At 36.7% G+C, this 14,569-nt stretch overlaps 1 protein-coding gene across 1 annotated transcript; it reads right to left on the minus strand.

Annotated features, from left to right (window-relative positions):
• Positions 1 to 433: 433 nt before the first annotated feature.
• On the minus strand, positions 434 to 7,126 carry LOC108697013 (traf2 and NCK-interacting protein kinase-like). The gene is made up of 15 exons (XM_041569058.1): positions 7,061 to 7,126; positions 6,846 to 6,929; positions 6,380 to 6,432; positions 5,944 to 6,049; positions 5,214 to 5,300; positions 4,337 to 4,369; positions 4,045 to 4,110; positions 3,769 to 3,825; positions 3,227 to 3,466; positions 3,039 to 3,129; positions 2,813 to 2,931; positions 2,239 to 2,293; positions 1,851 to 1,929; positions 992 to 1,143; positions 434 to 625 (listed from the first exon to the last, which is right to left on the minus strand). Exons 1-15 carry the CDS (start codon positions 7,124 to 7,126, stop codon positions 612 to 614), a joined length of 1,302 nt encoding a protein of 433 aa, XP_041424992.1. The 3' UTR covers positions 434 to 611.
• Positions 7,127 to 14,569: the final 7,443 nt, after the last annotated feature.

The following is a 14,569-nucleotide window of genomic DNA, read 5'->3' on the forward strand; positions in this document are numbered from 1 at the left end:
TTTTATAAAAGGTTGAATTCAATGTACTTTTGTCAACCTTATCTATTATGTTACTATTTCTTACTATTATTATTTCTTATTATTATGATTTCTTATTATTATGATTTATTATTATTAAGATCTACATAGAAATGAACAGCTCTTCTGGAGCGCTAGAGGGAATACAATATTGCAGAGATTTACCCTGGCACACTGCACCATGTTAAAAATGGCACTAGCCATCTCACTTGCTGCAAGAAAAGATATTGATGGAACCCATTAATAGAACACAGGAATTACCAGCAGGACCAGGGTGGATAAAACAAGCACATAAGACTGTTTATGGGATTTTGTCCAGATCATTAGAACTAATATTAAAAGGAAGATGGATATGAGGGGGCTTGGAGGTTATTAACAATGTCTCCCAATTAAAAAAATACAATAGGGGCCAATGTATTTTTAAGATGTTTATTATTTAAAATATCATATTGATGTCAATCTTGTGAATCGCTGTTGTCAATCTTCTAGCTGCCATCGGGACCAAGTTTTTCTGCGGGGCCCAAAGATGACATAGGGCCCCTGCACATGTGCCCCCGTCCCTCCCCCGATGGCTGCCATGATGTTTTCTTACTTCAGTGCTTCATTTCTAAGGAGAGATTGCTCAGTGTTAGCCATGGAGACGGTATGTGTATAATTCTAAAATTTGTTAATTTTTTTAAATATTTATTTACTATTATTTATATCTCATTCCCTTTGCTTCTAATTTAAAGGTCAACTATAACTACTACAACTAATAACATTTTCTCCCATCTCATCATATTTATCTCTCTCATAGATTTGGCCTAGTTTAGTGACCTCTGCCCTAATACAATCTCACCCTTTATTATGGGCGCTTTAGTTACAGAATTATAGTATATTTATGAAAGCCAGAGAATATTGTATGAATAAGATCAGTAGGTGGATATGGTCTATACATCAAGTGAACTATAATGAGAATCAACAGTTTCCTTACCTCTCTGTAGATGCCACTTGATATTACTTTTCACACCCCTTTCATTCCAGATGTTACGAACGAAGGGGTGTGATAGTAGCTGCTCTGCAGATGGCCTCCAATCCGGATTTTTCTGGAGGCATTTCTTTATAAAATCATGGAAGTTGTCACTCCTGGAAAAAAGAAACCGATGCAAAATTATAATTGTTCATGTTGTATAATAACTAAATTCCCAGAGCTCATGCATTTAAAAGACTGGAAATAGAACCAGCACAGCCATGTGCCCTATATACCCCATAAGCTTCTATTTTATGGAAAGTCCTTTTGTTAAACATTGGGATCTTGATCATGTTACTCTGTGCCTAATTAACAACACAGACAAAGCATAACAAGACAAAAGCTGTTCAAGAAGGTAATAGACAGTAAAATCCTTCCCTTCTAATGGTTCAACTGATCTGCTTGATTAGGGGGGTCTTTTTTGCTTACTTACTAACCCTAAATTATTAGAGTACATTTACCTTCTACCATAATATGATGTCTCTGGTTTTGCCAACATCTTGGCCTAGCTTTTATTGGCTGCCAGATAATAACCCCAAGATCTTAAGCTAAGCATGAGCTCCTGCACCTGAGCATTTACACATATAACACTTTATCTTCCCCCTTACTTCTTTCCCATTTATCTCTTCCCTATCCTTACTTCACCCCAATGTCCCCCTTGCCATAACTTCTCCCTTGCCTATTTCCCCATATGTTTCCTTGACTCTCTCATTTGTACACCCCTTTACCACATTATCAATATCCCTACATTCTCCTCATTTCCTTTTCATTCCCCACCCTCTCCACCTCACCCTCTCTTCCTGTTTCAGTGGAAATCACTCACCATGAGTCCCATAGCAATACTGGAGCAGGACCATGCATTATTCTTTTGATGCGTGCATGGCTGGGAAATCTGCTGAATGCTAGGTTGGAAGAAAATACAAGATGAGAATATGATTGACAATCACAACATTTCTTAAAAAACAACAAATCTTGAAAAAAAATCTAATTAACTTAATTGTATACTTGTTACTTTATTGCCAGCATACTGACAAAATAACGGTATTGTAACTGGCAAATTCAAATTTTAGTAAATCAGCCCCTTACTAACCAGCCCCATAGTTTTCAATATTTAATAATATCCCATGTTTAAGCGTGACACCTAAATGTCCTCTAACATTTTTACAAACAGTTCTTTATGCACTATAGCACACACACTGGGGTTTACTTACGGTAGTATCCTTCTGCCATTTCAAGGGCGGAGATTCCCAGTGACCATACATCAGCCTACATATTGAAATATGGAAGAAAAGGCAACTATTAGAAAAGAATATACACAGGGCACATGAAAAAAATTACAATCATTCAGATTCTTTTATCTATGCATCTGCAACCTCACAATAATTCTATTTTGTAAGAAAATATAGTAGAACCCCCATATTATGTGTTGGAAAATCAGGAAAATTCATTAAGCATTATATATTGGTGGGACCAATTGTAAAGCAATTGTAAAGTATTGAAGTGATGCGATCTTTAAAAAATGACCCCAAACACCCCAGGCTGAGTGTGTCACACAGAGTTGGAAAATCCCATAAAGAGTCAAGTGGAGTTGGTTTCTAACATTCCTGTGCCCTGCAGTTCTCTCCTTCACTTCAGATTCCCCCTCTCATATCACAGAAACCATATTACAGCTTTGTATTCACTGTTATGAGAGGGGTATGTGAAGTGAGTGAAAAAGTCCACACAGTGCACCTTGTACAAGTTACATACATTATATATAAAACGAGAGAGAAGACATCACAATACCTTAGAGGTGTATTCTATGACCTTATAGTTAGTGTTGACCAGTACTTCTGGTGCCATGTATGGAAGAGCACCTGCAGTACTATGACTGTTTTCACCAATGGTGGCATAGCTGACATCACCTGAAATTGTATAACAAAAGCAGGAATTTTAATTTTCATTTATAAATGCAACCCACCATGACGATAGAAATAAATATCCGTTTGTTCAGGTTTTTGGTATCACTTACTGATCTTCACTTCTGCATCAGATGTTATCATGATGTTGTTTGGCCTTAAGTCATGATGAATCACCTTGTGCTTATCAAGGTGGCACAGGCCCTGAATAAAGGAAAAGTGAAAATATAAATATTTTTCTTGACGTTTAATGAAATAGATTTATCCAGAACAGTACCAAGGAGTTTCACTTGAGACATACCTTTAATACCTCCTTGCAGGTATAAGCAATCCAGCCCTCTTTCAAGGAGTGGGATATGTTGCTGTTAAAGAGCTGTTTTATCGATGTCCCACTGTAACGCTCCATTGAAATCCAAAGTCCCTCATATTCTGGCATTTTCACAGAGGCAGGTTGGAAATATGCCCCGTAATAGCCAATGATGTTTCCATGGCCAGAAATGGTTTCTAGAACCTGCAGTTCATTGAGGACTTCTTTCTGCTTCTAGTTTAAAAAAAAAAAGTAAAGTCAATACAATAAAATGACAATTTCAAATACTCCGACCTAACTTGTAGTTCTAAAAAACGTCAACATTGTAATATCCCTACATGAGAATTGCATAATATGATTAACTCTCAGTTATTTTATTTTTTTAATCCCATACATGTCTCAAATGGTATTCACTTATTTTTACAGTTACATAGTGATTAGCTTAGCAAATTACCCTACTACTACAAATCATAATGTAGGTGTTACAAAAAAGCTTATTAGTCCTTAATTATAGTAATCGTATCAAGACACATTACCTCTTCATCTTTCATGATGGTAACTGCCACCTCCTTTTGTTCTTTACGGTGCCATCCCTACAACAAAAGAAGGAAAGAATCTCTGTGATCATTACTGTTTGGAACATTATGGAAAAGTAAACGCATATATTGTGTGGATATGGAAGGTTTATTGGCAGCTTCAGAAGCACAAGAAAACAAAGAAGGGACAAAACTCTAGAGGGTACAACTAATTGGCTGTATTTACAGAATCACCCAAAATATGACAAAAATTACCCACTAACTGAAATATCTTACATTATAAATGACACCGTAGCTGTCCTCTCCGATGGGCTCCAGGACTTGTACATAACTCCGTGGCTTCTAAAAAAATAGCATTGTATAAAAAAAACATGATAAATACAAAACTGAATTTAAGGCAGTTGGACAAATAACCTTTCCAACATGAAAGAAGCACAGGGGGTGTAGGGGGAACTGGGAACTAGTGTATTAGGGGAGAAGGCTGAGGACTGGAATATTTAAGTCAAACCATTAAAGTAGAGCTTTTGCGTCACTTAGTGTTCCAAAATACAGTTCTACAGCTGCTTACCGGGTATTTAGTTGCAAGTAGATGTTGATATGCCTGGAGAAGACAAAAAACATATTTTTAGATCAACTATTCTTGGGGAGCTGCTAAAATTATAATTTGAAGGAAAAGGAAAGGTTTATTTACTGGAGAGGGGTTGTCAATATGTTCGGTAACATAGCTAGGCTCACACATATAAAGTATACTATGGTTTATATTTACTGGTACATCTTGGTTCAAAGAGAGAACTTTTTTTGTTAGACAAACTGAACCCTGGAGTGCAGGTGCTTCAACAGACATTATGGGGGTACATTATTAAAGATCGAGTTGTGTTTTTCCCAAAAAAATTGAGTTTTCAAGGGTAGCTTTCAGTAAAAACTTGAGAAAGATTTTGAAAAAAAGAAAACTGCACATTTTTCTGGTCTCTAATTTTTTCGAGATCATTTCATTAATCAGGGTTCGTGCTGAACTATACTTAGCTTTGAGAAGAGCTTTGTTTTTTTTTTAAAAATAGAAGACTTCTCAGTCAACTGGTGATTGGTTTTGAGAAGCCATTTAGACATGTCTAAATTCAAATTACAAGCAGCTATATCAGTCTCTGAGCAGCAGCTCATTATACAGGAGAGCAGACCATTTAAATATAAACTAATGAAAAGTTTTAATTAAATAATTCTTCTCAAACCCTTTTAAAGGCTTTACGACTTACCTGCAGGGGTGTAACTATAGAGGAAGCAGACCCTGCGGTTGCAGGGGGGCCCAGGAGTGTAGGGGGCCCAGTGAGACCCTAATTAATTAGCAATTTGAATATATCTTGGTAAAATAGGCCAACTTATAAATATTTTGGGGCCCTAAATTGATTTTGCTATGGGGCCCAGTAACAACTAGTTACGCCACTGTTTACCTGGTTGTTGTTGTCGCCCACTTGCTCCTCAGAGATTTTGGAGATTTCAGGCTGGCAGGTGTTGGTGCCCGATTCCTCTGCTATCTCCTATTTAGGACAAAGAAAATGTATTTTTAGATGACTGATCTGAACCCTTGATATTGAAAAAGAACTGCAACACCCAAACTTCATGTCCATAAATAAGTAAAGAAAGCAGAGTTGTGGTGCAGGGTGAATGATTGTTATGTTTGGCTGTGTCCTTTTTTAAAAAACATAATTGTATCAATTCAGCTTAATGAATAAATACATATTCTGAAACAAACCTTATATATGAGATGTATGTATGTATGTATATTTTTATTTGTATACCACTCCTTGAGGGCAAAGCACTGTACAGCAAAACAATAAATTAGTAGTAACAAACAAGTGGTCACTGCAATAATAAGTGACAGTAAGTGCATTATTAGAAATACAATTCACATAAATATAAAATATAATTACAATACAAATGAAATGCTCAGTGACAAGGAGACAAAAGGATGGAGGACCCTACCCCGTAGGGGTGAGATAAAGTTAATGCATTGTTTAATACATGCCCTGTGTTTTTATTTTGAATGTGGGATTTTTATCCTACAAGTCTTGGTGTGAAAATATTGCTTTATCCGATTCACAAGGCACAAGTCCATATGTGTTTCGGGAGATATCATTAATAAATTAATATAAAGGTTTAATTAGATCTTTCTGCTCATACCTCATTGATGACTTCCTCGTTTGTTTCAGCGTTCTCTTGCTGGTTTTCCTTGTTTACTTCAGTCCTCTCTTGCTGGTTTTCCTGGTTTATTTCAGCACTCTCTTGCTGGTTTTCCTTGTTTACTTCAGCACTCTCTTGCTGGTTTTCCTTGTTTACTTCAGCACTCTCTTGCTGGTTTTCCTGGTTTACTTCAGCACTCTCTTGCTGGTTTTCCTGGTTTATTTCAGCACTCTCTTGCTGGTTTTCCTTGTTTACTTCAGCACTCTCTTGCTGGTTTTCCTGGTTTACTTCAGCACTCTCTTGCTGGTTTTCCTGGTTTACTTCAGCACTCTCTTGCTGGTTTTCCTCGTTTATTTCAGCACTCTCTTGCTGGTTTTCCTGGTTAACTTCAGCACTCTCTTGCTGGTTTTCCTCGCTTACTTCAGCACTCTCTTGCTGGTTTTCGAGTTCAGGCTGGCAGGTGTCATTGCCTGATTTCTGCGTTGTCTCCTGTTTAGAGGAGATAGAATTTGTAGATATGTGAACTGAACCCACTTGAATAAAGAAGAACTGCAACACCCAAACCCCTCTATATGAGGCCATAAGCAAATTGCACTTGCAGGCAATTCAGAATGGGAGGTGGGACAGGCTCACCAGCAGATCCGGACTGAGAATTAAAATAAGCCCTGGCATTTCAGTTAAACAGAGGCCCAAACAGCCCCCACCAGCCACTAAATACTGACTTGCTATGGTAACTTATAGCAGCCCCTCTGGCATTTGCCAGAACCCACAGATTGCTAGTCCGGGCCTGCTCACCAGTGCCAAAGTTGGTGGTGCCTAACAAATTTGCTCCCCAGAGTGAATATGGGTTTAATATTTCTTTAAAATATTTTTTATATTACAACCATATCATTTTTTCTTACCTGACAGATGTCAATATCAGGGGTTTCTGGAGCCACCTGGCAGATGGTTGTGGCCGGCTCCAGTTCTTCCTCTGGTTTTAATTCCTAAAAGGAATAAAGTTAGTTAGTTGATGAACTTCTTATAATGCTGTAGTTCAATATCTAGCATGTTCTTTGCATAAAGCATTCACTCAACTTCATAAAATCAATCAATTTTATGTTTCTGTACAACTTACTTGACAAGTGGCATTGCCAACAGGTTGTACATGATTAAGAGAGGAAAGTAGATTAGAGCCACACATCTCTGGTATGTGTTGGGGGGCAAGGGTATAAGGGGGTTATTTATCAAAGTCCGCTCAGGTTTTTTTATGCTTATTTATTTTTACATTTACCCGAAAATTTGCTTTGCGGTAAAAAGTCAGATTTTCACTAATTTTAAGATTTTTCTGAAATTTTCTCCTGAAAACTCTGTAAACTTTGGGGTATTGCATTCGGAGTTTAGTAAATAACCCCCAAAGTATTAATGATCCAAACATAGATGCAAGTCTTATTTATATCACATATTTGGAGTTCATTAGTTATAGTTAGCTGTTCAAAAAACCTCATATTAAATGGTAAATTCTTCTGTTTCCATTAATAGTAACCATTTTGCCCAATCAACTATGCCGAGGTCAGCCCCATGGCTTTATACCACTTCTTTTCTGCTTTCCTGCAGAGTATCACCAGGTTATCCTGGTTAAGAGCAATGATATGAGACTGTTAGATCAGTGTTCTCCTCTAGGAATATTGTGATGTTCCAATGGGGAGCACTGAGCTAACAGCTCTCATGTCAAAATGTGGTTAAACTTTTGGAGCTGGGCCCACTAGAAAAGGCTTGGAACTTGGCTGGGGAGGGGGCAGACCCAGGAATCTAATCAGAAAAATGAACTTTGGTAATGATACTAATAATAGTAATCACCACATATAAAAACAGTTGAGCGAAAAAATGGTGGTGTTACTTTATGCAATTAAAGGCCTATCATATATGCTTAGTTATGACTAAAGGAGTGTGGCTTGTTTTGGAAAAATATGCTTTTAATTAGATATAACTAATATGAGTAAATATGATATAATAATAATGTCTAAATAAATGCACGGTCAGTATAGGGATTTATTTTGATAATATAAAATCAATGTATTTTCCTTTTGACAGGAGAGAATGAGTTTTCATCAACAAAGAAAACGGTTTTAACAATAAAGTCCATGCCATTATGAAATGTGCCATCTATGGAAATGGTAATGGATTATTCTGTAGCTGAATGTCACTATTAAATGACATTAAAAGTAAGGAAGGTGCCCATGTTTATCAAGTCATGGACATTATTATTCAGATGAGAAATAATTGGGAAATGTTGCCAATTGTGAATAAACGGGCTAAATCCAGTTTACCCAGTGTTTTTCTTTTGGACCAGTAAGAATTGATGGTGCAGCTTCATCAAGGTATAAATCTATAGGCAAGGAAATAATCTGGTTTTGATAGTACTAATAGGAAAATTGTGTCACTTCTTTTAATGTTGTCCAATTCTTCATCACTTACCACAACAGATTCTTTGGTTGGATGATTAACTTTTCTTTTCTAAGAAGACAAAAAAGAATTATTACAAAAAAAGAAATGAGCAAATAGGAAAACTATAATTATATAAATGATATAAATCCAACTTCCCTTAGTTAATAGAAAACACATAAATGTATTTGATTGTAATAAAATCACATATTAAATACAATTTCAGTTTTTGGATTTGGTGAAGCTGAATTCAAATCACAAGATATTGGGAGTTATCAGCAATCTAAATATGGTAATAAGGATTTGATTATTGGGTCAGTAATCTGTAGTGACTGATTTGGTATTAAATGACTAGGGATGGGCGAATTTGACCCGTTTAGTTTCGCCAAAAATTTGCCGCCGGCGAAATGTCACGACTCCCATTAAAGTCTATGGGCGTCATTTGTTTTTTTCCCACCATGCAAGTCTATGGGCGTAATTTCCGTGGCGAAACAAGGCGAAAAAATTCGCCCATCCCTATAAATGACATAGTTGGTGCAAACACAAGTAGAACGTATTGTATCCCCTATACTAAAGCCAAATCATATAACAAAAATGAATGGAAACAGCACTAGTGACTGTAGCACAATACAGATATATTGAGGAGCAGTCAGTCTGTCTCTATCTCATCATCATGTTATTAGTAGTGATGGGTAAATTTATTTGCCAGGCACGAATTTGAGGCGAATTTGCGCTATTCGCCGCCAGTGAATAATTGAAAAATGCAAAACGCCCGCAAAAATTCGCCGGCGTCAAAAAAAAAATTTCGCAGCGTCGGGAAAAAACGGACGCCGGCGTCAAGAAGACGCCGGTGCCGTTTCGCCAATTTTTCGCCGTTTCGCAAATTTTCTCATCGCAAATTCGCTCATCACTAGTTATAGTATTAGCAACTGTCACAAACAGAACAATGTTCAGAGATAATCCAGTAACAGAGTTTGAGGACAAGTAGAAAAAACAACATCCTTACCTTGCGAAAACAAAAACATTTGAAAATAGTTTTCCACATTTTGATGTTAGTTGTGTTTTTTGTTAGATGTTAGATTTTTTTTTGTTGTTTTGATACGATAAAATATTCTTCTGTGGAGAGAAAAAAAGAAAACCATTTAGTAAAGAAACAGTTTAGTAATCCCAATACTTTGTTCTATGTAATATCCCGATATATATATATATATATATATATATATATATATATATATATATATATATATATATATATATATATATATATATATATGAGGCCCAAACAGCCCCCACCTCCACACTAGTGGTTTATATAATCAAATGCCCTTGTGGTTTATTGTACTGTGGCAAGACGGTGAGGCAGCTAAAGGAAAGGATAGGCATCGAGCGAGTATTAGGGCAGCGTTAGACCCAGAGAGAGTCAAAAATAAGAATAAAGACGACCTGAAACAGGACAAAGCCCAACAGCCGGTGGCCAAGCATTGGGCGGAGGCCAAACATAGTGCCTCCTCCTTTAGATACCTGCCGATAGAGCACATACAAATGCATCCAGGAGGTGGTGATGTAGGAAAAGCGCTTTTGAAAAGGGAAGCCTTTTGGATTTATGAACTCAATTGCGTCTCACCAAAAGGTATGAATGGGCAGATCAAGTTGTAAGTTGTAGAGTTGATCTAAATGGATAAATAGAGTTTGGTAGTTCCTTTACAAACTTTCTATTTATTCTGTGGCTTTTACAGTGAAAGGAAATGTTGTATAAATTATGGATACAATTTAGCTACAACTTTGTTTCTCTTTTCCTTTTAGGACACTTTAGTAACATATGGAATTTAATTGAGCACTGTAACACGAGCTTATGAAACACACCGGTGACATCTTGTGGACAAAATGAATTTTACAAGTACACAAAATTATACACTGTTTGATATCACAAAATGTTTTGTAAATTTTTTTACACGTTTTTATACACTAATTTAAGATATTTATGGTATTTATGATGTATATGCGATGAGTGTTCATGATGATAACACTATCTGGGTAGTGATGGGCGAATTTATTCGCCAGGCGCGAATTCGCGGCGAATTTGCGTGATTCGCCGGCAGCGAATAAATTTGCGAAACGCCCGCGAAAATTCGCAGCAAAAATTCGGCGGCGTCAAAAAAATTTCCGAAAAAAACGGACGCCGGCGTCAAAAACGGGACGAGACGCCGGCGCAGTTTCGCAAATTTTTCGCAGTTTCGCACGAAATTCGCACATTTTTCGGCGAAGCTAAACGCGCAAATTCGCCCATCACTATATCTGGGTAAAAAATATTTTTATGTCACATATATGAAGATGTAGACAAATACAAGATTCCTCTGCACTCAACCCATTATCAATATATTTAAGACAGCGACATTTTGTGCATACTGCTACTGAAAAATGCCTTACCCTTTAAACAAAACAGGGATTGTTTGTCCATATATTGCAATATATTTAAGCTGGCCAACTACGTCAAAGTCATCCCATATCTGGCCAGTCCTATGCTAAATTTTCATCTGATTCATTAAGAATTCTATGGTTTAATTATACATTTTATAAAAGGGACGAATACGTTTTTCCTGCAACTTACTAGCTGCTTTCAAAGTAAAACTCCCAAACTTGGCTGCCCTTTTATTAGACACCAGTGGGATCACCTGACTATAGTTGGAGGGGTTATAAAATTTGTTATAAAATGTATAATTAAACCATAGAATTCTTAATGAATCAGATGAAAATTTAGCATAGGACTGGTCAGATATGGGATGACTTTGACGTAGTTGGCCAGTTTAAATATATTGCAATATATGGACAAACAATCCCTGTTTTGTTTAAAGGGTAAGGCATTTTTCAGTAGCAGTATGCACAAAATGTCGCTGTCTTAAATATATTGATAATGGGTTGAGTGCAGAGGACTCTTGTATTTGTCTATATGTATTTTGTGGTCACACCCTCATTGCACCCCCGCCTAATGATTTTAAAAACTAGTGGTGAGCACAACTTTCCCCTGTTTGTTACATATATGAAGATGGTCACAAGAGTTAAATCACTTCATTAACAGGTTTGGATAACAAGCACCCATTGGAGAATAGAGTTTGCCATGGAGTGAGGATACTCACTGGACTGTGATATATATATATATACTGTATGTATATATGTGTGTGTGAGTGTGTGCGTATAGATACATTTACAGCTATGGGATCCATTACCAAGAAACCTGTTTTTGAGAATGCTCCATAATACAGGAAGGCTATCACCCACAGACTCCATTTTAGTCAATGAATTAAAATTCTACCATATTCATGATACCACTAGTGGTCTCAAAGCTCAAACTGTACCAGTAAAACGGTTATTTTTAATAAAGTTTTCTCCCAAATATACAGAGATCTACTCACCTCAGTCTCCTGATCAAGAATGAGAAATCTCTGGGCTGCAGCTGTACACCTTGACTTTGTCCATTATGACATCATAATGACAACTGTTTGTTTGAACAGCTGTGAGATTCAGAGCATTGTGACATCACGCATGCAGCCCAGGCAGGGCAGTTATAACAGCAAGTTAAATCATGGTTGCTGAGTTCAGTTAAATTCAATTAAGTTGAAGAATAAAGTGCAGTGGGTTTTGTTGCCATGATGAGAGCGTGTTTATTCAGTAGCCATTCTCAATATAGGGAATGATACCATTACAACATGTATATTATTGTGTATTATTTGTATAAGAAATGGTACAATTAATATATTACAAAGACTGCCCCATTATTATATATAATGAGTATAGGGAACGCAGTGTTGTCTTGTACCTGAAATTGCAAAACAGTCCTGTGCTTTTTTTAGTGTTTAAATGTATTTTATTGAACTGGGGCAGCATAGCGCATCTTGACACAACTGGATATCAGTGCAAAGAGCTTTTTGGCCTTAGATTTAATCATGTTAATAAATTCATGTTATGTATTTAGCAAACAAAGTCTAAATTTTATTTTTCATACTATGCTTTCATTTAAATGCACTTCTTTCATTTAAATGCACATCACAAGGTTGTTCCTTTATGTATTTTGCCACACTACCATAACTACAACCTTATTTTAACAGTGTCAGCTGGAATGGTATTTAAATACAGGGTCTGACTGTTTCTTTTTATGCACATGAGCAGGTTTTTTAACATGCGTTTTTTTTGCTGATGATCCAGAGAGCCGGTCTGGGCCGACGGGGCCGACAAGAACTGGGGTCCGTCGGGTTTTTTCTCCGTGTCCCAGGCCGACCCTGTTCAATTATTAATTGTTTTTTTTTTTTTTAATTATTCAAAATATTTAAATATTTATTTATAAAAATTATTAATTTCTGTCTACTATGGAAACATTAGGGATGCACCGAATCTAGGGTTCGGCCTTTTTCAGCAGGATTTGGATTCAGCCGAATCCTTCTGCCAGGCCGAACCAAATCTAAATTTGCATATGCAAATTAGGGAATGGGAAGGAAATCGTGTGACTTTTTGTCACAAAACAAGGAAGTAAAAAATGTTTTCCCCTTCCCATCCCGAATTTGTAGATGCAAATTAGGATTCGGATCGGTATTCGGCCAAAGCTTTCTTGAAGGATTCGGGGGTTCGGCCGAATCCAAAATAATGGATTCGGTGCATCCCTAATTTAAAGTAGTTTGTCGAATTACGAATTGTACCTTGATCATTGTCACTAGTTGATCTAGTGCAAAGTGCTCAATTACAGCTGGGAGTTTCTGAAAGGGAAATAACACAAAAAATGGTGCTTTATTATGAAATAATATTTGTATGTATTATAAAAATAAACAACATTTCAATTCCCTGACATTCATTTTTGCAGTATGAGACAGATCTGCTGTCGTGTGTCAAAAATACAGGAAGAGTCCCCGAAATTATGCCTCAGCCGACCGAGTGGTTTTATACTGGTCATGAAACTTTTGAGCTGTCTTTTAAAAGAAGGTGCCTTGGTGGTGATACATTGTTTATATAGGGAATCATCTACTCCCTATTGTAAAAAGGGATATTATAAGTCACCAAGGAGTTCAATGACCATATAACGGCACAGGGCTGAAGGCCGAGGTCTTCCTTTTGTGCTGGGTGCCATTGGCATGCTGTAGGTGACACAGGTGACAAAATGCAGGGTCACCTATATTCCAATAGGTACTGGGCTTTATATATTTATAAGCAGTTACACAGACAGTAACTGCTTGGGAGTATTTTATGAATTCCTATCCCACATCAATTGAGTCTGAAGTCTGGCCTTGAATACATACTGAAATAGCACACTATATTTATTGTTTTAATTTTATCAAATGCACATTGACAATATTTTTATCTTTTAATTCAGAGGCAAATTTTTCCAGTTGCTCTTGAACGGAGCACATATGGCTGATAGTTGACCATGGAAAAAAACGAATTTTCAAAAGCTCATCAAAAGTTCTCAGAATAGAGAAGTGAGAGGCTGCGGTGAATGGAGAATAGCCAGGAGCAAAGTGCAAAGGGAAAAGTCACTTTGATCAAATCAATGGCACTCTAAGATAATTTAAAGGGGTGGTTCACCTTTAATGTAACTTTTATTATGTTATAGAACAGCCAATTTGAATTAACTTTTTAATTGGTTTTTATTAATTTTTTTACAGTTATTTGCCTTTTTCTTTAGACACTTTGCAGCTTTCAAATGGGCGTCGCTGACCCCTTCTAAAAAGCAAAAGCTCTGTAAGCTACAAATGTATTGTTATTGCTACTTTTTATTACTAATTCTTCAAGCCAGGCCTCTCCTATTCATATTCTAGCCTCCTATTCAAATCAATGCATGGTTGCCAGGGTAATTTGAACCCTAGTTACCAGATTGCTTAAAATGCAAATTGAAGAGCTGTTGAATAAAAAGCTAAATAACTCAAAAACCACAAATAATAAAAAATTTAAACATATGGCAAATTGTCTCAGAATATCACAACCCCTTTAATTACATTCTCCTTTTTGTGTTTCTTTTTCAAATATCTAAAATGAATCTACCCGTGAAGTTTTTTGTGTTACCTATATGCTGTTGAGATATTTTACGTATAGTTACTGTACCAGAAGCTGTGCCAGGAGGAGCCCGCAGAGCCCTGTACTTACCGCTTGCCTCAGAGCAGGCAGTAGGCTGCTCCTCCTCGCGCTTCTTAATTTTCACGTCTGAATGACACACAAGTTA

This window comes from Xenopus laevis, chromosome 7L (genome assembly GCF_017654675.1).
Source record: "Xenopus laevis strain J_2021 chromosome 7L, Xenopus_laevis_v10.1, whole genome shotgun sequence".
Classification (NCBI taxonomy): Eukaryota; Metazoa; Chordata; class Amphibia; order Anura; family Pipidae; genus Xenopus; species Xenopus laevis.

What these genes read in the sequence shown, in the direction of transcription:
- LOC108697013 (XM_041569058.1), bottom strand. Translation starts at nt 7,126, where the DNA reads ATGTGTGGCTCTAATCTACTTTCCTCTCTTAATCATGTACAACCTGTT. An exon ending in CCATCATGAAAGATGAAGAG is followed by an intron (nt 3,467 to 3,768) that starts GTAATGTGTCTT and finishes TTTTTAAACTAG; the next exon opens with AAGCAGAAAGAAGTCCTCAA. An exon ending in AATGGCAGAAGGATACTACC is followed by an intron (nt 1,930 to 2,238) that starts GTAAGTAAACCC and finishes CTTCCAACCTAG; the next exon opens with CATTCAGCAGATTTCCCAGC.